Here is a 24,770-nt window from a genome sequence, read left to right as displayed (position 1 = left end):
AGTGGGGTGAGCTTTCAGAGAAGAGTGGCATCGATGGTTAGAGGGGAAGAGGAGAAGTTTTCTTCAAGGACCCACGTTCTCTCATAATTCTGACAACTTGTCTACAGCGAACCCCTTAGGTTCTCATATTTGGATAGGAGATTACAAACGTTGTTGCTACTTTTTGTGTTTTAAATTTTTGCTGTAGAAGCCTAGTTCCTACACTCCACTCAGGAGTTTGTGTCAGGATGTAAAGCTTCCTGAAATGCCCAGGATTGCAGGGATGGTGGCATAAGCTGTCCATGGGGGAAGTACTTAGGGTGTGTAACAGCAAATACGTCTTGTGAGAGAAAGCAATTGCAATCCTTTGGGCAACATAAACCACTCCGTGAAATAAATTACTTCGTAGAAAGATTATAATTCTTTAGAAAAGCAAAAAAAAAAAAAAGTATCACGAGAAAAAAAATATTTATCTAGGAGAAGAACTTGTTTCCATGTGAATTCTGAAGGAGCGATCTGTATACATTATGTACTGGATCACAGTGGCATCGTTAGTTACAGCAGCCCACATTTGTTAACCTCCAGACAAAACATTTTTAACTTCCTTATGGAAGTGGGTCTGCACGGGTATTTCTAAAGGAACGAGAACACTCGAGCGCTACCAAACCAAGTCCGTCGCTCCTGCTTAGTGAGCCCTTCCTCAGGTACCCTTCCGGTGACCTCCGTTACCTTGGAGGGGCGGTGGGGCTTTGGGAAGAACGAAAGCCTGTCTCGGAGGCAGAGCGGGGCGGGCGCAGAGCGGAGAGGGGCAGGCGCGGAGTGGAGCGGGCCGGGCGCGGAGCGGAGCGGGGCGGGGCCGGGCGCGGAGCGGAGCGGGGCGGGGCGGGCGCGGAGCGCAGCGGGCCGGGCGCGGAGCGGGGCGGGCGGGCCGGGCGCCGAGCGGGGCGGGCCGGGCCGGGCCGGGCGCTGTCCGTGCCCTGTCCATGCCCGCGCTGGCGGCGCGCCGGCGGCAGGGGGCGCGCTGCGCTCGCGGCCGGGGCTCCGGGGCCACCGGGGGCACCGGGGCGATCCAGGCTCCGCTGCCCGCCCCGGGTGGGCCGGGATCGCTGCGGGCCCCGGGCGGGCTGGCAGTGCCGCAGCACGGGGCAGCCGAGCCGTGGCTGCCGCGGAACTCTCCTTGGAGCCCTTCGGCCCGCAGCCGCCCCCCGCCCTAGCTCCTCCTAAGGCTTCCTCCTCAGCAACTTGGTTTGGTCAGTTCAGCTCTAGCATAGAGTTAACTCAATGGAAAGAGAAGTCCACGGTGACCCCGGGAAGGGTCAGCACAGGTGAGATGGGAAAACAAACGAGGTCTTATTGGCAAATTGTTTCTCTTGAGATTCCTTCAATGTGGGCGTGTGCTGACATGGCTCACTTACAAACTATGCTGCCTATGAAAATTTGACTTTGTTCAATGAAGTACGTCACATTGTAAATGTTGGCAGTAGTTGCATCAGGTCAGAGAGTGATACCCAATTCAAAATGACAGCAAAATCTTCAATAAAAAGGAAAATATTATATCTATGTTTTCTTCTGGTAATGAGAGAAAGTCCAATTTATGCAGACAGAGAAGAAAGTAGGTAATGCAGTAACTGAAAATACAAGTCTGTCATGGGACATGGAGCTCTTACTTCAGAGGAGAAACCAATTTATTTAGAGATAAAATTCCCAGACAACTTTATTTTAGTTCCAGAACAACAACCTTAACCAAGATGAGTTGTTGGCAACCACAAGAAGAGGAGTTAAGACCTGCACACCAGGGCAGAATTAATATACCTCAAACTCCCAAGGCTGGCAGTAGTCACTAGGAGATGTATGCAGGTCTTCCTGCTGCTTTACTCTGTCACCTGTCATTTCCATGAGCAGAAGAAAGTAACTGGGTTGCATAGCAGAAATGCATTCATGTTGGGAAGCCAGCTGATGGAGAAGCACCTTTGGGTGAGGAAGGGTGAGTCTGCCTGGATGTGTGGAGCTGTGGACCAGTACGTCTTGCTCCAGAGCTGTATATCGTAGACCATGTCCTCAGTGGAGCAAAGCATTTTTGTCTTTTTTACCCTGGGATGCTGGAGATTAGTGTGATGTGTACTTAAAACTATGTAAATTAGATATTTTGATGGTACCTTGCACAGAGTCACCAATTGTGCTCTTCCTCCTGAGTGTGTTAGGCATTTCCCTCCCAGGGAAGTTACACTTCCCAATAGTTCCCAGAAATCCCAAACAAGTATGGGAAATGAAATGAGAAAGGGGAGGATACAGCTGAGAGAACCCAACCTGTGAAGCACATTTGAACTGTGTAAAGTGTAGTGACTGTGAATCCACAGAGTTCACAGTCATTACACTATTCATTAAAAGGGCTATTACTGCTAGGTGCCATTAACACCCCTTCCTCCCTTTTCCATTGTGAATGATTTTACTAGGATACTGTAAAACTAAAGATGCCAAGTGGTCAGAACTGGGTAATACTTTTGCCAGTTCTAGAAGATGATCTAAAGCTGGTGTTTCTTGTTTGTCTGGCGTCCACAATTACTCTTGAAATTAGTATTATTTCTTTGGCTTTTTATAGAAATAGAAAGCATGAAGTTATGTTCTCAAAACCAGATGCCAACTCACTGGAGACGGAAAAGTTTTCTGTTCTTCTTATGTGGTCAGGTTGAGTCCGCAGTAATGAGCTACATGAAGGAGATGCTCTTTGCCTACAAAGGAGATATTAAGTTTCCATGTGTACCTTACCATAATGCAATAGCACTATCCTATTGGACAAGCCTTGGGGTGAAGTCATATTTGTTTTCTTTGTAACTGCATGGACTGCCCCACTAATTTCTTTTTTAGTCACCTTCAGCACCCATGAGCAGGAAGTGACAGAAGGGTGTCATCACATTTTAGTGTCTTTGGCTTCTCCACGGGTACTGCCAACACACCAAAACATTTGAGCCAATTAAAGGTTTAGGCTGAGATACTGATGCATCTGCTCTCTGAACAATCCATTTATTCTGGAAACACATAATAACCTTAACTTGGATTAACAGTCCCTTATATGGGATGGACCCTGCAACTTCATGGGCAAGCAGCAAACTTGAGCTGGAGCAATAGTGAAGAAACCATTGTACTTGCAGAGAGCTGAGCTGTAACAGCAAAATGGTTAAACTCCTGCTCCTGCTGCAGGTAAAACTGTTTCCCTTTACACCATAGCCCTTCCACTCAACCTGCTTTGCGCCTTTCATCATTCAAGGGATTACGTTTTAAGCTAGAAGAGAGCATCCAAAGGAGGGCAACAAAGACAGTGCAGAGCCTTGAGGGGAAGCTGTATGAGGAGCTGCTGAGATCACTTGGTCTGTTCAACCTGGAGGAGACTGAGGGGAGACCTCACTGCAATTACAACTTCCTCATGAGGGGAAGAGGAGGGGCAGGCACTGATCTCTGCTCTGTGGTGCCCAGTGACAGAACCCGAGGGAATGGCCTGACATTGTGTCGGGGAGGTTTAGGTTGGATATTAGAAAAAGGTTCTTCTCCCAGAGGGTGGTTGGGCAGGAACAAGCTCCCCGGGGAAGTGGTCAAAGCACCAAGCCTGACAGAGTTCAAGAAGTGTTTGGACAAGACTGTTAAGCACATCATGGATGGTCCTGTGCAGGGCCAGGAGTTGGACTCAATGGTCCTTGTGCATCCCTTCCAACTCAGCTTCTGTGATTCTGTGATTTAGACAGGGAAAAAAGCCCTAACTCTCAAAGAAGCCTCCTACAGCTTCCTAGCAGTCAAGTCGGGGTTTTGGGGTTGTGGGTTGTTTCATTGTTGGTGTTTTTTAGCCCTTGGTGTCACTGTTTAACCAAGACATCTTAAATAGTATAAGAGGTGATAGTGTTGCCCGTGTTTGTAGGCAAAAATTCTTCCTGAAAAATATTTACACCTCATATTTTCAAGGCTGATTTTTGTCCCTTTTAACTTCCACCGGTAATAGGCATTTTTAAGGGTAGGATGGATGGGGAGTTCTAGAGACTTTCATATTGAAACAGAAAGAAACAAAATTGGAGCTGATCCACATGTGATGTTGTTGTTGGAAGGACTAATGATAGGGATAGGTATAATGAGTGAAGATGGACACGAGGTCAGGTATGGACTTGCAAAAGAACCTAGTGGGAACAAGGGCAGGACTTTAATTTTGGGTTTTGTGTGTAGAAACATCACTGTGTAACATGTAACTCTGTGAATCAGAGAGGCTAGAGAGGTACATAAGGTTACCTTAGTTTTCAGGTTAGCAAGTCCTTTGCCTGGTTTTGTTACCCAGGTAGCAGTGTGATTTCCTGCTGCTCCAGCAGGGACAGTACCTGGGAAATGGGTTGCAGACTATCAGGAGTGAAGTGTTCTGCAGCCAAGGGCTGGGTTTTGCCGGGACAGCTCACGGAGATTGTCAGAGCGCCAAGGAAATGTATGTCAGTCTTTGGTCGCCTTTGCACTGTTCTAGGTCTTCCACCCCTGGGAGGAGCTCACTCAGCTGGGTTTTGCCCTAATCCACGGGTGTGCTTAGGGCTCTGTCTCTGGATTTATGGCGTTTGGACTACCTTGGCTTTCCAAAAGCTGTGTCTGGAAGTGCCCGGGGTCCTGCAGCGTTGGAGTTCCCCTTGTGCTCTGGAGCCGCCCGAGGCAGCGATGGATGCAGAGGCTGTGCCGGGGATCCCCCCTGCCCTGCCAGCGCGCCCACCGCACACACCTCTCCCGGCTGCAGCCTTCGAGGTCCCCGCAGCACGACGAGCCTCGGCCGCCCGTCCCCTGGCCCGAGCCAGCCCCGGGGCGCCCTCTTCTCGCCGGACTGCCCCTCACATCCCGGAGGGGCTCCGCAGCTCTCCCGGCTGCTGCAACCGAGCGAAGCCGCGGAGCTGTCCCGGAGCTGTCCCGGGGCCGCCTGCGGTGCCGCGGGGCGGGGGCGGGCGGAGGAGCCGCCCCTCCGCGGGCGCGGAGCTATAAGGGCAGCGCGGAGCTATAAGGACAGCGCGGAGCTATAAGGACAGCGCGGAACCGGGCGCAGCAGGCGCCATGGGGAACCGGGTCACCCGCGGGGACTTCGAGTGGGTCTACACGGAGCAGCCCCACACGCAGCGCAGGAAGGAGATCCTGGGTACGACGGGGAGCCCGGGAGCGGCCGCGGCCGCTCGGGCAGCCGGGCTGGGCTGCGCTGCGCTGCTGGACGGGAGGGGACGGGCGGAGCCGGGCGGGGGGTCCGCGCCGGGAGCGCCGGTGTCGGTGCGGCTCGGGCTGGCGTCCAGGCTGCGGAGGGCGAGTGCCGCAGCCCGGTGGGCTGTTGGGTGCGCACCCCGAGGAGCGTAGCGCTCCCAGCTCTCTGCCTTCGGGAGGCAGCGGCGGGGATGCCGCGGCCGAATCGAGCCCGGCTGTGCCTAGCCGGGTCACGGGTGCGGGGCGCGGGGTGCAGCGCCCGCTGCCCGATCAGGGGCGGCAGGGGCGGGGCTGTGCCCAGCGCCCGCCTGCCCGCACCGCGCCGGGTCAGGGGTGGCAGGGGCGGCACGGGCTGTGCCCAGCGCCCGCCTGCCCGCACCGAGCCGGGTCAGGGGTGGCAGGGGCGGCACGGGCTGTGCCCAGCGCCCGCCTGCCCGCACCGCGCCCCGGCAGCGGCCGCTGCCCTCGGTCGGGGGTGCCGGCGGCTCGGCCGGGTGTGCCCCGGGCGCGGGCTGGGAGCCCTCCTGCGGGCACGTGTTCCCTCCCGGCGCCTGGGTACAGCATGGAAGTAAACGGCGCGCGGGTCCGATCTGCTGGGGAACAATAGCAAATCCCGCTGCTTGTCGGGGACAAGGTACACTCCTGTATTTTCGTGCTGTACACGCAGCGCTTATCTGCGCACAGGAGTGTGGTGGGTCGGGAGGCTTCCTTTTGTGGGGGGTTTGGGCTATTCCGAATATGGTTTTCGAGACTAACTGATAGTTCAGAATTGTCACAGAGTATTGTTGCGTATCTCCTAAAATACATTTTCAACTTTTTATTAATAAAAAGATTTTTATTTTTTCCCCTCTTTTCATTTGGGTGGGTTGGTCGTTTTGTTTTCTTCCCTCTTATCAGTAGGATGAAGTTTTGAAAGAACTTTTATAAAAAGGCAGTGGAACTTCTGACTGAGTTGCTGCACAAGGTACATAGTAATTAGGTGCAGTTCTTTAACTCCCCCACAATCTTACAGATTAATCCAGGATTAATCTAAATTACAAAAACATTTCCGGTATAGTTGCAGTGGTGGAATATCCACGTCCAGGTTTGAATTACATTCAGGAAAAGAATAGTTATTTTATTAAGTAATCATGATAGTCAAATTACATCAGTATAGCAAATGATGCTTCTTGCTGTTGTGCTCCTCATCCCTTCAGTCAAGGGACTACATTTTGGTGACCTAAGGGTGGGAGGGTGTATGGAGGGTCTCTGCCCTTGCTGCTTGCTTGTGTTTTTGGTTGTGCTATAGAATGGAGAGTGCAAACCATGATGAAGATATAAGGAGGTGCTTGGACTCCCTTGTTGCAGCAAACTCTTTTTAGGACTCTTCAGCAGCACACTTGCAGAGGTTTTGCCCACCCCCTCTTTGAGTTAAGAACAAGCAGTTGGAATCAAGATCCATCTCCTTCTTTACAGCTTCCCCTGCCCCCCAGCTGTGGGAGCGGAAGTAGGGCAGAGAGAAATACAACCTGGAAAGAGAGCCATGAATGGTCGGTGTCTAATAAGGGAGAATGGATTATAAAGCTAGTATCACAAATACCAAAATGCTACCAAAAGTTACTGAAAGTATCATAACATACCACACAATGTTTCTGTAATGATCCTCACTCTATTATTCAAAACCTAAGGTCACCTAGTATTCAGAGTATCTAGTTACCAAAGTGTTTAGTGTCTGCTAAGCTGCAGTACACAGTAAGAATCTTAAATGCATATGAACAAATATCTATAAAAATCCATGTATTTTAAATTTTTTGTGTACAACACTGCCTTGGGGACAGCATTCCATGCTGGCAAAGGAACTATTTCCTTCCCAATAGGTTAATGATTTAGTTGCTAAGCACTGAAACTTGATTGTTCTCTGGGCTGTAGCCTTTAAAAATGTTGGTCTCACTCAGGCATGGCTACTTGGATTTAGATACAAATGAAATTATCTGTTGGGGAAAAAAAGCAGGGCAAACTGACAAACACATAAGGCAGTTCCTTTCTACATAAGTGGTGTTCCCTGGGCTGCAGTCCCAATATGTTCCTATAGAGCATCTGACAGATAAAAAAAAGTTCATCACGAATTTGTTTGTACTGGCTTAAGAGTTCATAGCCCAGGTGTCTGTAAGGCTTTTGTAGTCAGTGACTGTGTCTGAATGAGAGCTCCCTGAGTCCAGTCTCCCTGCCATGGGCAGGGGCATCCTTTGCTAGCTTAGGTTGCTCAGGCCCCCATCCAACCTGTCCTTGAACACTTCCAGGGATGGGCCACCACAGCTTCTCTGGGCAGCCAGTTCCAGTTGAGCCACAGAGCTGTGAGCAGTGTTTGTCAGCTGGGCTGGCTGGAAATTGGCTTTGTGGCAGGACACTGCTGCACTAGATGAGGGTTTCCATTCCTAAAGGCTATAATTATACCAGCAAATAGACCAACATTTTGCACAAGGGAGAGGAGATATTGTCTCTCTTATCTCTTTGTAGTCTCTAGGTATTAAAATGTAGCTTGTGCTTAGTACTGTCTGTGTGCAACTGCTTCTGACTTAGAGTGGAGATCTCTTGCCAAGCTGGCACTTGGACCCTGATCACGTTATACATGTTCCTGAACACGTTATTCACGCTTTGCAGTTTATGAAATGGAATGGTTTCATTGCTATTCTCTCCCTGTCTTGTTTATGAAAAGCCTGTTACTGCCTTGTGTCAGGACTGGGATTTGTGTAAAGCTGCAGTAAGCTCTGTTAGGGAAAGATCTGGTTAAAAACTTCCTGATGGAAAAGTTTGTTCATCTAGATCTGCTTAGCCTTTCTGTATAGTTACAAAAATGCAATTAGGGAGAGATAAAACATAGAGAGGGCATCTAGTAGAAATAAGATTTCTACTTTTTGTCAGTAAGGATTTCTTGGACTGAAAGACTCTGAGAAACTTTGCTCTTGCTCAGTGGCAAGTGTTGGTGGCTTTTCACTCTTGCCAGATGAAAAAATCATTGATTAAATGCAGGTAACACCATCATCCTACAATGTCTGGTCATTTCACCTGCAAACTATTTCCCAAAGGCAAGCAATGAGCCAAATGTTGTGACATCGGAAGAGTGAGATCATATTTGCACCATGGGCTGGATCTAACTTTATAAAATTACTGTAAGTTAGACAGAAAATGTCTAATGCCTCACAGAAAATGCCTCACAGGATCCTTAGTGAAGCACTTGTTTGCTGCTGAGGATGAGAGCTGAATCAATGTTGCTCAGGATAGACCGGGAACATCTGAATATGATCTAACATACAAGAATGCTTAATAGTCATGTAATTAGTTTTTTGGCAAGTTATTTTGGAGTGGAGATGGTGTAAGTGTTTTAGATTTACTTTATCCTGTAAGAAGGCTGAGATGTCAGCTCATGGGGATAGGTAGAACAAAATTAAAAAGCCAAAATCCATTTTATTTTAGCGTTTAGCTGATCCTAGTATAGCTTCCAGCTCTGCTCTCTTATTTAGAGATTAATCTGCTATTTCTTCCAGCTGTCTCTTTTAAAACCTCACTTTTATGAAAATTCTGATAAGCTGCACCTACTGAAATATGCAATATATTATGTCCCTAGCTTAAATCAGAGTCCTGATGTACATGTGCTTCTGGTGAAGAAACAATGTTTTCTCTTTATGCTGCAGTGTGTGGGCACAGTGCTGCCCCTGACTGTGAACAGCCTCTGATGAGCACCCAGGAGAGCTGCTGTCCCAGTGCTCATGCCACTTGCCTGTGGGCATCACCTCTGAAATAAATCGCATGGGCAGAAAGTCACTGATTTAGGCATTTGTGATCTTCCATGGGAAGTGTATTAAGTACAACGCAAGGCTTCATCTTAGTCCATATTGCAGATTTTTGTTTCAGAAGGAGCTGGAAGTCCTCTTTCTAGCATTCCTGCATCCTTTTACTCTGCACTAGCTAATAAACAAATGTAAGCAAGCAGGTTACAGCTGCTGACATAGTGATGTGCTGACATCATCCACCTCTGTTAACACCAGCAGAGTGGCACCACTGCTTTCTCTCTATTTTCCCTCTGGTGGCCACTTCTGGGTGGCCCACAGCCCTATCTTAGTGCCCAGCTAGCACTAAGATATTTAGAAGCTCATGGGTGACAAATACAAGACACTTGTCCTTGCACAGTGGACATATAAAACTTCAGTGTAAATAGCTGGGCCAAAATGTTTCTTATTATTTTGTGTACCAGAGGGGTTTTTCCACAGGAGACTCTGAAAAACCAGAAGGTGTTGTCATGTATATTGTCCTCTGTGTATCTTACCTGTGTCTTGACTCATGCATTGTTTGAATTAATAATGGAATTAATAATAGAATCATATAATATATTGAGTACCTGGTACATCATCAACTAGATCAGGTTGTTCAGAGCCCCAGCCAACCTGTCCTTGAATGTTTCCAGGGATGAGCCATCTGCAACCTCTCTAGGCAACCTGTGATAATGTTTCACCACCCTCTTTGTAAAAATCTCTTCCTTGTGTCTAGATTGTTTCCTCTTTTACCTTGGAACTATTACCCCTTAACTTATCACAACAAGCCCTACTAAACAGTCAATCCCCATCATTCCTATAAACCCCCATTAGATGTTGAAAGGCAATAAGGTCATCCTAAAGCCTTTTCCTCTCCAGGCTGAACAGCCTCCATTCTCAACTCTCTCAGCCTTTCCTTACTGGAGAGGTGCTCCAGCCCTCTGACAATTTTCAGCCCTCCTCTGGACTTGCTTCATCTGGTCCATGCCATTCACTGGGGACTTGGGTGTGCTGTGCTTTTATAAGCAGGTTTTTGAGCTGAGCTGCCACAAGGCAAAACACTCTGATGTTAGTAAACTGTCTTCTTTTGTTTTGTGTATTTATTTGGTACAAATACCAGCTCCAGCATAGGACATGGGGTAGTAAAGCTTACATCCTGTGCCTGGTGTCTCTTTTACCTGTTTTGGAGCGACTCATAATCAATAGAATGCAGTCCAGGACAGCAGTATAACAGATTTCTTTTTTCCTATTTCCCTTTAACAAACCTCCTAAGTGCCTTATGCTGAGGAGTATGTCCACTTTGACTGTATCAGTATGCTGCACTTGTGGTGAAAAGAAAGGAAAATTAAGAAATTAAAATTCTTCTCTTTTTACTACTAGTTTCTCATGGATGTGGGCAAGGCTGCTACTCCTTTGAACCTCCATCACCACTGTCTCTGTGGGCAGCTCCTGCTCTTGTTCACTTTCAAATCCCATGTGTACCAAAATATCCAAGTGTGAAGTATGTGGTGTCACATCAATGAGAAATTGTGTCTGGTGCCATCACTGGGTTATCTCAGGGACAGGATCAGTGGGACAGAGGATGAGTGAGAGTTCAGAACAAGGTATTTGCTGACTCCTGAGGAGGAGGAACGACAAGACCTGGCAGCCAAGGGCCTGTCCAGGAACAATTGCTCCATCCCTGACTGAGGATCACTGTAGGGCTATGGTGAGTGCTTTTGGATCTCCAGAGAGAAGCATCAATGGAACAAAATATATAGATTAATTTGTCAGTTTAGGCACTTGGTAAGTGAGACCTGCCTCTCAAAGGATGCATAAAACAGTGGGGTCATCTCTGTGAAAAGTTAATTCAGTACATGAGTTGTTTCAGAATTGTGAACCCTTCTGAAAGCACACTTGCAGCATTTGTTCCCTCTTGACTTGTAAGAGTGGGGAATGCTGTCTCACCATCGTGGAGCAGAGAGACCTTGTGTACTGCTGTACATGTACATCAGTGTCCCCACCCTCTCAGCAGTACAGTGGCTCAGTCTGGACCAGAACTCAGACTAGAAGCAGCACACATGGATAACCTATCTGCTGGCCTGAGCTAACAGACTTCCTCAGTGGGCTGGAGGCTGGAAGATGTGCTGTGCAGACACCAGAGCAGCTGGGTCTCTCCTGTTCTCATTGGACTATAAAGGGCAAAACTTGGTCCCATGCAGTCACATAACTGTAGGCGTGGTGTCCTGTCCTGTGTTGTGTGTCCATGCCTTCATCCACCCCCCTGCCCAAGCCATGGTTTCTCTGTGAGGAGAAACCTGAATTTTTCCATGCCATGGTTTCATGCCTTTATCAGTATTAATGATAAAGAGCCACAGTATTGTGGTTTAACTAGTATGCAAAAATTTACTGTTAGAGTTAATCATGTGTTGAATTTAATATTAAACCCTGGCAAGTTACTTCATAGCTGTCAGCTGTGATAAGTGCAACCTGCCTGCATTACTGCTTGCGCACACTGTTGCTGCCATTTGGCAGCAATTGCTCTGGAACTTTTTAAATGGAATCTGCAGGCCTTGTTGGCTGCCACAGAAAGAAATAGGTCAAAAACTTCCATTATTTTCAAATGACAGTATGAAGCATGTCTAAGCAATTTTCCCATCCCATTAAAATTTCTTTTTTGGTTTTTTGGGGGGGTCAGTGTGGGCTCAATTTGAGCAGGCTGAGGAGCAGATTTGGTGGTTTTATATTTAATTTCTTCTGGTGACTGCAGTAACTTACCTCTACCAGCCACATCATCTGACAACATTTGAGGTGGCTTGACTTATTAAAGCATTTTCTGGCTTTTGGACAGATGACCCTAAGAAAGAGATTAAGCTACATAAAACTACATGCCTGTAACAGTCTTTCTGACCAGGCTGTTATATTCTTGTACTTTAGAGTAAACTTTGCATAAGCAGCACTGTGTGTAAAACTAAAGTACCTATTCAGGTACTAGAGAATAACTTTTGGCAGGTTGACTTTATTGGTGTGAAAAATATAATTTCAAGAATGGTGAAAACAGCAACAAAAAACAAAACAGAAAAACTAACAAACAAACAAACAAACCCTGAAGTTTCTGGAGATTTTTGTCCAAATATTTGTCTGACTTTAGAAAGACATGAACTTTCACTATAGCTTTACCAGCACTTAGAAAGTCTCTCTCTTGCCTGAATACTCCTCATGGTGACCTTGGCCTCCTTATCCTCAGAAGATTTGAGTATATCTCCTTTGTCCTCATCTTCTACAGCACTTTTCTAATCTTTGTAATCTCTAATTTCTGTAAAGATGGGCTGAAGTTGGCCAAGAGGCTCAAGAGTTTTTGGAATGGTTGCAGAGCATGACCACATTAACCTGCTTCTTAAGCAGCACTTCATCTTTTTGAATTTCTGTAAACTTCTCAGGGTTCACTTCTACAAAAACCTTCTCTGCATCCAGCACTCAATATCTGCCACTGCTTTCAAGGTCACATAAATTCCATGTATTGTCTCCAGCCTTTGTTTATAGTAGACACAGCTGCATAGATGCAGATCATTGTAATCTTGATTTTATTGTATTGGTATTATACTGTGACAGTCTTGTGATGTTTACTTTACTATTCATAAGATGGGCCCATGAAACTCACAGGGACACTGTGTAACCTCGGGGTTCAGAATGAGTGACTTCTCTATGCACTTATCTGTGTAAGCTGCAATTACTGAGAAATGCAAAGTATGAATTAAAGGAAGGAGGTCAGTACGTGGCTAAAAGCCATAAGGCAGCAGAAAGAATCATGTGCAAGTTAATACTGGAAGTGAGAAGTGTGGGTTTGCAGACAGGGGATGTGAATCAGTGAACAGCACCTAGAGGATCAGCTGTACTCTGTATTTTGGTTTCTTTTTAAAGGACAGATGGATGGCTGGTGGGACTGGAGATCAATAAGCTGGTCCTGGCCTGACATGAGTCAGACTTGCAGGCCTAGCCCAGGTCTCCACTGTACTGCAGTATTTGTGAGGTCTCATGAAGCTGTTGTGTGATAATCTGTGTGGCTTTTATGCCTGCTTTTGGTATGTGACATGGGAACAGAGAAAACTTTGCCATGCAGTACAAAATCCTGATAATATTACTGACTTTACTGTGATGTTACTATGTGTGAAGAGTTGTGCCTGTTGTGAGCACTGGTAAACACTCAAACAATTAGGAATTTTTTTAAATGCTGTGTTTGTCATCTAACCACAGAGCAAAACCTGGTGAGCCTGTTGCTCAGCTCTCTCCTCTGCTTGTGTGTTTGAAACAGCAGTGTGAAAAGGGCTACAGAGAAGGCAGTTGTATCCCTTTAGTGGAAAATAACATCTGAGCAAAATACAAAAGGGCATAAAAAACTTAAAAACATGACAGAAGGTGTTTCTTAGAGCTTAAGTCCTGTGGAATTTGGTTGTGAAGCAATACTCATTGTGGGAAAGGCATATTATACCACAGAGAGACCATCAAGGTGGTTTTTTAATGTGTCTATATATATCAAGATCAATCAGAACTGGACATGATGCTGGAATTAGTAAAACTTTCACCGTAGTGGCAATCCTACTTTGGAATTAACATTTTATAAAACCAGGGCCTCAAACATAATGTGATAAAACCAGAAATCACAGTGGTGTTTGCGTTTGCCTAATCATGTCTAACCAAGTTTTTCTCTGCATCTTTCCCTTTAGCAAAGTATCCAGAGATCAAGACTCTGATGGGACCAGATCCACATTTAAAGTGGATTGTATCTGGAATGGTTTTCACGCAGCTTCTGGCATGCTACCTGGTGAAAGACTTATCTTGGAAATGGGTTTTCTTCTGGGCTTATGCTTTCGGGGGTTGCATCAACCACTCCCTGACCCTCGCCATCCATGACATTTCCCACAACGTGGCCTTTGGGAACAAGCAGGCCAGGTGGAACCGATGGTTCGCAATCTTTGCCAACTTGCCCATCGGCGTCCCCTACTCTGCCTCCTTCAAGAAGTACCACATTGACCATCACCGCTACCTGGGAGGGGACAGCCTGGACGTGGACATTCCCACAGACTTTGAGGGCTGGTTTTTCTGCACTCCGCTCCGGAAGCTGCTGTGGCTGTTCCTGCAGCCTCTGTTCTACAGTCTGAGGCCGCTGTATGTGAACCCCAAAGCAATCACACGGATGGAAATCCTCAATGCTCTCGTCCAGTTTTCTATAGACCTCATCATTTACTACCTGTGGGGGCTCAAAGCTGTTATTTACCTAATAGCAGGTACTATTCTTTGCTTGGGTTTTCATCCCATTTCTGGGCACTTCATAGCAGAACACTACATGTTCCTAAAAGGGTATGAGACATACTCTTATTATGGACCTCTGAACTGGCTCACCTTCAATGTAGGCTACCACATGGAGCACCATGACTTCCCCAGCATTCCTGGATGCAGATTGCCCATGGTAAGTACAGCATGAGCGTGAGAGAGTGGGATTTTTATTGAAGCTGCTAAACTGTGTCAAAGAAAACACTCCAAATCATAGCAATTGATGAATTTAAGAAAAAAAAAGGGGAAAAAACAGAACAGCTTTTTGGATTTGTTTCTAATTAATTTTAAGCCAGAGATTGAGAGAAACAGCTGTCAAACTGCTGTAATAGTTTATTTGATGAGAACTAGAACGTCTGATCCTCAGAGGGCTTGAGGAATACCTTTTGCATTATAAAATCCCCCAACAAGGCTTTAAATGTCTCGATTTACATCCCTCAGCTGCTAAGTTTTGATTCTGAAAGTTTAAAGACCCATCTAAAGGGAGGCAGGTGGCAATTGCTACTTTAAATTTGTCTAATGATCAATCTGCTAACAATATTTCTTGATTAACATCAAAGAAAATTTTTCTGTTTTTGAGATGACATAATTTCTGGGGCATGTTCCAGCCTGACACAGGTAACACTGGAAAATAAAGCCGCACTCTCTGAGACTCCTTTTAGCTCTCCTGCCCCACCCACAGAAACTGAGGAGGCCTGGTCTGTCATTGGGAAAGCACTGTGGCTTTCCTCCTTTGAAAGGCAAACCCCTTTTTGTTTATGTTTTATCAGCTGTGGGAATCAAATTTGCAAAGCCCAGGTGTCTAGGAATGGTTTTCCATCTCCCTCCAGGTGCAGAGCTGCTCTTGTGTGTTTTGTGCAAGGGCTGCTCAGCAGGTGCCCACAGTGTTGGAGGTACGTGACTCCAAGGATTACTCCTGCACACGAGTTCTCTGATGTAACAGGAAGGAAACATCTTTCTATGGCCTGATGCAAAGTGTGGAACTGCTGCTCAATATCCATATGAGGTGGAGGTAGCCTGAGGTTCAGGGGCTATGACCTCCCCACCACTACTGGTATCATGTACAACTTCTGTGATGGCTTACCTGGGCAAACCCTGCTGTGTTGGGCTCATGTTCTCCATCACAGAAACGCTCCCTGGGAGGAGATTCAAATCAACAGGAGATTTTCTTGTGTAGAAGAGTGTGGGAAGCCTCTATATAGCCTTCAGTTGTGTTCCATTCACTCCTTTGCTGCTGGAGGTCTGTCCTGGAGATGCTGCCTGTTCCTGGTGAGGCCCAGAGGAGCTGGTGCAGCAGCCCACACTTGCATATGAAGCTCTTCTGTGAGGCACTCCCATCCCTGATACACCTGATAGCTCAGTGGGGAAGTGCATGTGCTTGGCTCTAGTTTCAAATGTTCAAACTTGTTAGATGGGCTTAGATACTTAGATTACCAAAATGAAAATAGAAGAGAAGGAGGTTAGCTCAGTATCCTGCACAAGGGAGGTGAGTGACTAATTGAACTTGCTGGGACTGTTGCTCCAGCCCTGACTGAGACCTGAAAAGCTCTTCTCCACCCACACCACAAATAGTTCAGCCTAGTTCCTTGAGGCAGTGCAGCAGCTGGAAGTGTCTGCCCTCCTGCATAAAGAGGATGGAGTTATTAGCTGAATTTCATGGGCTTGTGTTCATGTGTGTTTTGCTCTTTGACAACTGAGATTTGCCCTGCTGGTGGAGGAGAGAGCAAGCTTTTCAATCACTGCTGCCTGACAGAACTATATGGAAGACTTCGAGTCTGACGAGAGATCAATTACAAGTAAAAATGCTATTAAAAAGAATTATATTTCAAAAATTTCTATTTTCTTTGGCAAAACAGTTCCCATAGAAAATCCTTTGACCATTAAAACAAATTGGTTACTCTTTTCTGCAAAATGAGAAAAAAAATCTCTCTCGCTCTGATGAAAAGAGATAAGGAAACAGATCCTTTCTGATTAACTTTAAATCTTGAACTTCCTAGCAGGTAAGAAACCTCACCTTGCTCTACTTTGCTTAACCTTCTGGCAGATTCCTCACTCAGCAAAGATTTTTTTTTTTTCAGATTTAGTCTCTTAGACACTTGAACTTCTAATAGTTGCATTGTGTAATATCGATCATCTCTCAGTGAGACTATTTTTATTTTTATTATTGGCTAGTAGAAAGTGGAGTAAAGATCTCTATTTTTAAAGATCTATCCTGCATGATTGAGATCAGGGGAGAAATAGGATTTGAGAATAACTGGATCTTAATCTTGGAAAGTAACTAGATTTTCAGCTTGCTTATCAGGAAAGTAAATTCAGTGTTTTCCTTTGTTACAGGTGTGTCATTCAGAATGTTCTGACTAATGTGTTTGCCACTGGAAAGACCTTTACCCTAGGACTGTGACAGATTTGAAAGAGGAAGAATTAGGCTGTGCTCCTAAGCTTATGGATATTAAAGATGAGTGACATGGGTGTGCAGTAAGAACTTGTCCCTCTAGTATAATGACAGATTGCACAAGAGACCATGAAATTTAACTTTGCAATGAGGGCCCTGCTCTAAGAAAAACCTCTGTAGACTTAAGAATAGATTAGTCTTTGAATGAAGTCTTACAACTATAGAATGTTGCATTGTTTACCAAATGAGTAAAGAGATCCATTCTTCATTGTCTGAAGGACAGAGTATGCTCATGGAGAAAGGAGATTGGAGAAGGAGGAGGAACTCTATTAGAAGCTGCAATAAAAGCAGCAGTGTTACCAGGGGCAAACTGGTTACTCATTAAGCTTGTGGGAAAAGGAAAAGACATGGTATGAAACCAGATTTATTAGACAGACAAGACTGGAAAACGTGGTAGATGTGCTGGTTTTGAATTGCAGATTTCATTAACCCTGTGATGACCAGGAGGGCCAGTTCCAGTGCTCACCAGCCTGTGGTGGGGATGTAGGACTATAGAAGGAACTTCTTGTAATAAGCCTTTGAGCATTCTAAATGTAATTTTGCAGCTTTGTGTCATAAGGATCTCTAGCTTCTGTATAGCCCCAGGACAAAGAGTGTGTAACAGCCATGCTGAAATACTGGCTGCACATATCTTTAGTACCTGTCAGATATGAAGAGTATGAGTAAGGTCCTGTCACTGTGCTCCACAAGCACGGAACCAGAACAAAAGTTTCAGTCCAAAAGATGTAATTTCTTGCCCTGCCACCTTGACCTACTTGAAGAAAAGCCTCCATATACCATGTGCCAAGTGCCTAGTAATTGTCCTGCAGACTTTGCAATCTCATGTTATCTTTCCATGATAACAGGATCACAGAACGGGTGAGGTTCAGCCTCCCTGCTCAAACAGGGTCATTCTGGAGCACATGGCACAGGATTGTGTCCAGATGGTTCTTGAATATCCCCACTGAGGGAGACTCTGTACCCTCTCTGGGCAGCCTGTTCCTGTGCTCAGTGACTGCACAGTAAAGATGTTCTTCCTTATGTTCAGGTGGAACTTCCTGTGCATCAGTTTCTGCCTGTTGTACCCTTCCTATTGCTTGGTAGCAGTAAGAAGAGTCTGGATCCATTCTCTTGGCACCCACCCTCCAGATACTTAAGGATATTGATGAGGTTCCCTCTCAGTTGTCTTTTCTTGAGGCTGAACAGGCCCAGCTCCATCAGCCTTTTCTCATAAGAGAGATGCTCTGGTCCATCAATCAACTTTGTCACCCTGCACTGGACTTGCTCCAGGAGCTCCATGTCCCTCTTGTACTGAGGAGCCCAGAACTGGGCACAGCACTCCAGATGTGCCTCAATTTTAATTTACAAACTAGCAATGAGTTAAGTCTTACAGTTGAGATTTGTAAGGAAGAAGGCAGGGAGGAGTTGAAGAAAATGGATCACCTACAATGCAACATATGGAGAGCTTGAGGAGCAGGATTTTGGAATACTTAATTACAGTGCCATCTTCTTTGAGACAATCTTTGATCTGGCCACAAAACTTGCTACCTGGAAACTGCCATCTACAGGTTTTGTACCTTAACATAGAGCGTGACTCTTCCAGCCTCAACCATACTAATAGATACAGAATCATTAAGGCTGGAAAAGAGCTCCAAGATCATTGAGTCCAAACTTTGATCTAATACCACCATATCAACTAAATCATAGGATGAAGTGCCATGTTGAGTCATTTCTGGAACACTTCCAGGGGTGGTAACTCCACCACTTCCTTGGGCAGGTGTTCTGATGTTTGATGTCTCAGTGAAACATGAGATGTCCAACCTTCTCCCTTGGTGCAGCTTGAGGCCTTTTTTCTCTTGTCCTGCTGATGGTTGCTTGGGAGAAGAGGCTGAGCCCCACCTGGTTACAGCCTCCTTTCAGAGAGTTGTAGAGTGATAAGGTCTTCCCCGAGTCTCCTTTTCTGCAGGCTAAACAACCCCAGCTCCCTCAGCCACTCCCCATATGATGTTGCATTTAAAAGGGAGCCTGCATTAAACCCCAATTACTTTCCTCCTACTATCCAGTTTTTCTGGTAGATAAGGTGATAATTCTGTTTTATGTATGGAGATGCTGAAAGAAATAATGAAAAATGAGATGGTTTTGCTGGAAAACTTTTGCATAGATCTATTATAAAAGAGGAACATATTTTGAAGTTCTTTCCTGCCGTGTGCTAGCAAGATGGGAACATGTACCTACCAAATTTCCTTCTTTTCCATAAGATCTTTCAGAAGTCCCCCCCTCTAACTGCATTCACTAAATTTTCTCTTTCCTCCATTTCATATTGCAGTTTCACCTTCCCCTCTCCATATTTTCTGTGCTTCTCATACAGTTGAGCTGCCCAGAGACCTTGCAGTGGTGCAAGTGGTGCCTGCCTTCCTGCACCAGGTGCTGCTCGTGTTTGCAGAAGCTATGGGGCTGAACATAGACAGGCTGCTTATTGGCCTCTTCTCTGGGCCATTTTTAGCTACTTTGTCACTCACATTTCCTTTGGAGCCTTTGGAGCCAGAGGACACAGCCTGAGACATTGCTCCTAGGAGCTGAATTGGTTTCTGTGAATCTCCAGCCTTCTACTTCCATGTGCAAGGGGCAATATAGGAAAACTTCCTGAAGCTCTTGTGGTGGTCAAAATATAACGTGGTCAAGAGCTATGCAGGATAATGTAACTACTTAAAAAAACATGGTCTGGGTCAGAGGGCAAGAAATACATGGGGCTCTGGGGAAGGGGGGAATGGTAGACTTGCTATATGAACTTGGGTAGTGTAGATGAGGGCTAAACTACAATTGAAAGGCAGAATTCAGGCAGAATTTCTAAAATGGAGGCAGGAAGGAAGGTCTAAGCAATTGTGTGCTAGGAAATGACCATGTCAGAGCTAGAGTGAAGCTTTTGAAGCTGGGTGTCTGAGCCCCCCTTTGTGTTTGCATCAGGCCTCATGAGTAACCTCCATTCAAGGGAGCTTACTGTTGAAATAGTCCTCCCTCTCATCCTCTGGCTATTTCAATTACCCAGCTGGGAAAAGGGAGGATACAATACCCAGATTAAATTATTTCTGACTGGGGATATAGAAGGAGCACAGAGAACCAAATCTGCATCTCCAGAGATCTTGGAAACTTGGAATTCACCTCTCTTCCTGTCATTAACAAATATTTCTAAGGAGAAATCCTGATATTGTCTGAATATAATTGAAGATTAACCATTGAAAATTAACTACTTTGAAGTACAAACCAATGCTTTAAAGCAGGATAGAGAAAATGATTATGAAGTTGGAGGTGTTCAGTGAAAGACAGAATACAGTCAGACCTGAACTGAATCTTCCACCTCTAGCACAGCACTACATGCCAGGAGCACCAGGAGTGTGTAAGGGACAGAGGTACAGAGGTAAAAGATCTTAATGACTCTTGTACATTATCCAACCTACTTCACAGAGAAGTGTCTGCTAGGAAGCTGAATGAATGAGGTAATTAGCAGGGAGCCATACTAGTTTATAATTTAACTTTCACTGGAATTCTTACCTTTTCACAAGCAGTTAAATGCTGTGTTAAGGTTGCCCCATTACACCTCGGTGGTGATGAGACCCTCTTCCTGCATGGTGATTTCTGTGTAACCCTTCCTCTTTTCCCTGGAAGTCTGCGCTGTTCTCAGTGTAGCTGGCTTTAAAATTCTGCAGGGTTTTAAAGAGAAAAGTCATGCTGTCCAGCAAGACAAACTACTCTATTCTAGAGCTTTGTTTGTCTAGGAGGTGGAGCTGCAATAAAACCATGCCCAAGCAGTCCTGTGCAAGTGTACTATAGTTAACAGATTCTGCTGCTTCATAAATGTGTTCAAAAAGCAAAGCATCTAGTTGGAGCAGGAATAATAACTGATAACTTGGGAATCCTCACAGTCCCCTGAACCTGCCAGCTTTGAAACCTCTTCGTCCTCTGTTTCTGGCCTAACTCCCACTACAAGTACCACCCCAATGATGCACAGTGCTTCTCTGGTGGCAACAGTCTTTAGACTTTGGGAATTGTAGCAGGGATTAAATTTTATTAGACTTGTGACCTACTAATGAATCTCACAGTATTTTTAATATCAGACTGAGGAGAAGAGGCCACCTCTGCATTTTTCTTTTCCTGCTGGAGGAACCCATCTCTTGGATTTGCATCATGGTAGCAGAATGCAGGGTAGAAAACAAAGCGTAGGCAAGGCTGTGTCTGTCATTTTCTCACTTGTTAATTCTTTCTTACCCAGAACTCTCAACAGAAGAATATTACAAGTGGCAAACAGGGCTTTTAATATAGTGTGCTGGAGTCTTGGCAATTGATAAAGTGGATAAAGTATCTCTCATTGTGGAGATCCCACAACCTCTGAAGTGAGACAAAATAGTTCTGACTGAAGGCAGCAATCCATCGCCTTTCAAATTATGACACTGTGAGGCAAAACTTACTCTTAAGAGATTTCTGATGTATCTAAATGCATTTAAGTACATCTCGTTTGGCTGAACTTCAGAAGCTCACAAGCAATAACAAGTAACTTCAGGTAATGGCTGTGCTATCAGATCTGAGTGTGAAGGTTGAAACACACCTGACTGTGCAGCCAAACACTCATTCTCTCTCTTCTTCTTCCAGGTGAAGAAGATTGCAGCAGAATATTATGATAACCTCCCACATCACCAGTCCTGGATTCGAGTTCTGTGGGACTTTGTTTTTGATGACACTCTTGGTCCTTATTCAAGGGTTAAGAGACTGTGCAAGCTGGCAAAGGAAAGCTAATGGGGCAGCTCCTCCTGCTTCAGTGGTTTGTGTTTGCTCATTCCCATGACTTCAGTTTTCTGCAGAAATAGAAGGATCTTTGTGTGTACTGAATTGAAGTTGGTGCATGCTGCTTAGGCCAAGAGGATGGGTGTGAAAATGAAGCAATTTTAGACAACCAATACTTTTTAATAAAGGATATTTGTATATGCAACCCTCAGAACCTAGATTAGAGTGAACTATGATTAGGTGAACCTTTGGTCTAGGCTTACAATTAACTTCCTGGGACACATGTGCCTAAGCCTGAGTTTTAGCTTTGTCTGTGGGGGGAATATTTGCTGTGTGTTATGTGTGAGCATGTGTGTGTGTAGTTCAGGACAGGTTTCTCTTGGTGCCAGATTGGAAGTAGATGCTCTGTGTGCACAGGACTGTGGAAGCTGGGAAGACTGGCACACAGAAGTAAATGATACTCTCTGGAGAACACAAGGGTGCTTTTATCTCAATGTCTTGTCTAATCTAATATCTTCTGATAATTGCTAATAGCAGAAATTTTATATATGCAATGGAATATGTCTTTATTTTTGTACATCTGTAACATTATTTCAGTATGCTGTTTGATCTTTATTCCAGAGCTTTCTCTAAACCTTTTTTGAATGAATTTCCATTCTTAGGATATAATACTATTGCTAACTGAACTGTGGCAAGGAAAAATCCTTTTTTTAGTGTTCCACCTACTTCTGATCAGCAGCATAGATGTGCCTCTGAGGAACTGGGTGGTCCTTTCTCACTCACCTTTTCAACAGTATTCATAACTTCATGTATCTCGCCCTTTTCCCTACTGTAAGTCCTCTGGGGAAAGGAGAGGTTCTAGTTTTAATTTTTCCTTGCCAAAACTATTAGCATTCCTGGTCACCTTTCTTGGTCTCCTCTATATTACACCCCTTTCTGTGCATGGCAGTTAGGAGTATGTGTCAGTGGACACATGGAGGTGTCTTCATCTTTGTGGTGGTATTTGTTCCTAACTGCTTTCAGAATAATGGCAATTCCTTTCCTCTGTCATTCAAGGGGCACAACTTGACATTTGGGAAGCACATGATACTCCAGCTATATAAAATTGCCTCTGGTGGTGTTAAGGGGATGTACCTGGAACATGGAGATGGGGTCATTTCTCTCTCTGTATCTCTTTCTTGGTGCTATTGGTATTAACCTCCATCTCTCATTTCCACCTGCTGGCATACTAAAATCTTCCTGCTTGTCCTCTCCAATTATAAACTTCTGGCTATCCTCAAGAATTCTGTATCATCAAAAACCTTAATCAACATACCTTTCTACAAGCAGCACAATATCTTGGGAGTAAGGAATTCAAATGCCATCTAGTAAATTTCCTCTACCATGGAAAACTGGCAAATTATTTCTGTCCTTACAAAGTGGTTAAAAGAGAGAAATGATGCATTTATATATAATTGACCTGTAGCCCTCTAACAGTTTGGGTTTTTTCTGTTGGAAATCTGTGGCTGTAACAAAGAAAAAGATTACTGTGCAGCCTCATTGGTCCCTCAGAGTATTAGACCTGGGAAGCCTGATTTCCTCACTGAACACGATTTTGTCCCTTCAGCAGCACTGGATCCAGTGAGCCAGTCTGTCTGTTCACTAGGCAGCTGAGCTAACCTGCAGCCATGCGGGTTCCTCCTTCATTTCCCCATCCTCCATTTTTCTCACCCATGTGATTTTAGCAGTTGGGTAAATAAATACCCAGGCTTGCTCAGCAGATCAAGATCCTTTGTAATACAGGGGCTGAACACCAGTTTATTCACCAATACTGTTTTGTGCTTTTGGATAAGAAGAGCAAGAATGAGGCTTCTCCCAGCACTTCAGCCTTTACTGATTCCTCAGTGATGAAGATACTTAGGACATTATATCTGAATTGTTAAAGCTGCTTTTCTCCCAAAGGAAGAGGTGCTGCTGTGGGAACTTCCATTACCTTAGTATCAGTGCTCATGTCAGGGAATTTCAGATTTTTATTCATTTACTTCAGATTTGCTGGCACTCGGATCACGTATTCAATTACCTGTGTCTTTAGCAGTTCCTCAACTCTCTTGTCCAACTTAATAAGTTAATATAAAAACCACAATAAAGATTATGCTAACTTCCTCAATATGACTGCTGTCCTTATCCTCTTTTATGAGTGACCTTATGCTGTAGTTCCCTTACTCAGCTTTCATGATCCGGTCACTGCTGTGGACTACTAACCTAGCCTGACACAGAGGCTCTGGTGTAAATGAGCCAACCAAAACTCAGCTACTTCACCTGCCTCCCATCAGTATTTCCATCATGGTCCCAGCTTGCTTGGCCTGGGCAGCCCCACATTCCTCCTGCTCAGCACTGTCCATCTCAGCAGGAATTGGCTGGAAGGCTGCAGTGCCTGCAGATGTGCAATGTGAGCTGAGTTCTAGGATTTGGGGTGCTGCTGGAGAAGGCTGTGATCCTGCTCTCTCCATGGGCACTTGTCTTTGCTACTACCAGTAATGTTGGCAGGAGGGTTTTTTTTCATAACCACAGGGTGTATGGGTCTGGGTTAAAAGTGTGTTAGAGCTATGTAAAGTTTTATTCCTTTTGCTTAAAAATTGGTCCAGATCTCCTTCATTGTTTGGGCACACTAAGGCTCTGGCAAATAGCTGTATGATAGGAAGGATTGGGGAGTGAAGTCCCCTTAGATTTCTGCTGTGTAAGATAGCTGTGGCCTGCCCTATGGCAGGGGCTCAACAAGCCCAGTATGAAAGGACACCCTTTTCTGCAGAGACAGCTGGCAAACTGAATTACTGTCTGGGAGGAGAGAATCTTCTGGTAGTGCCACTACTGGAAATAAGCCACCTTGCACATCCCTGTCCCTGGAGCTGAAGGCTGGGAACTGGCACAGTGATGCCAGGACTGCTCCCCTGACAAGTTTCACCTCCACCCCACACACTGTGCCCCCCACTATTAAGTGTCCCTGTGCAAATTTCAGCTTATTATGTTGTAATTATATGAGGCCTGCAAAGGTAATTGAAGAAAGTAAGAAAATCCCATTTACAGCAGCTGGCTGATAACACAGGGGCATGCCATATCCAGGCTGTAAAACATCGTTATTACTGACCTTAGGGAGAATGCCACATTCCAAGGAAAAACATGAACCATGCCAAGCACCAACCTCCAGAACCTTCATTAGGATTACGGGACAGTTTCACAAACAGATGTGATCTTGAAAAGCAGCAGTTTTGAAGAGTGCTTACCATTCTCAGGTATGCCATTAAATGGGT

General features: G+C 45.2%; 1 protein-coding gene across 2 annotated transcripts; it reads left to right on the top strand.

Moving 5' to 3' along the window:
- Positions 1-1,207: 1,207 nt before the first annotated feature.
- Positions 1,208-23,237, top strand: DEGS2 (delta 4-desaturase, sphingolipid 2). Of its 2 annotated transcripts, none has more exons than XM_030949395.1 (3): positions 1,208-1,304; positions 13,670-14,412; positions 21,352-23,237. In XM_030949395.1, exons 2-3 carry the CDS (start codon positions 13,696-13,698, stop codon positions 21,493-21,495), a joined length of 861 nt encoding a protein of 286 aa, XP_030805255.1. In that variant the 5' UTR covers positions 1,208-1,304; positions 13,670-13,695; the 3' UTR covers positions 21,496-23,237. The 2 variants fall into 2 exon arrangements, with proteins under 2 accessions (XP_030805255.1, XP_030805254.1); XM_030949394.1 differs by lacking the exon at positions 1,208-1,304 and adding an exon at positions 5,020-5,122.
- The last annotated feature ends 1,533 nt before the right edge of the window (positions 23,238-24,770 follow it).

The sequence above is a fragment of the Camarhynchus parvulus genome, chromosome 5, assembly GCF_901933205.1.
Source record: "Camarhynchus parvulus chromosome 5, STF_HiC, whole genome shotgun sequence".
NCBI lineage: Eukaryota > Metazoa > Chordata > Aves > Passeriformes > Thraupidae > Camarhynchus > Camarhynchus parvulus.
This window is presented reverse-complemented; position numbering and strand designations above follow the sequence as displayed.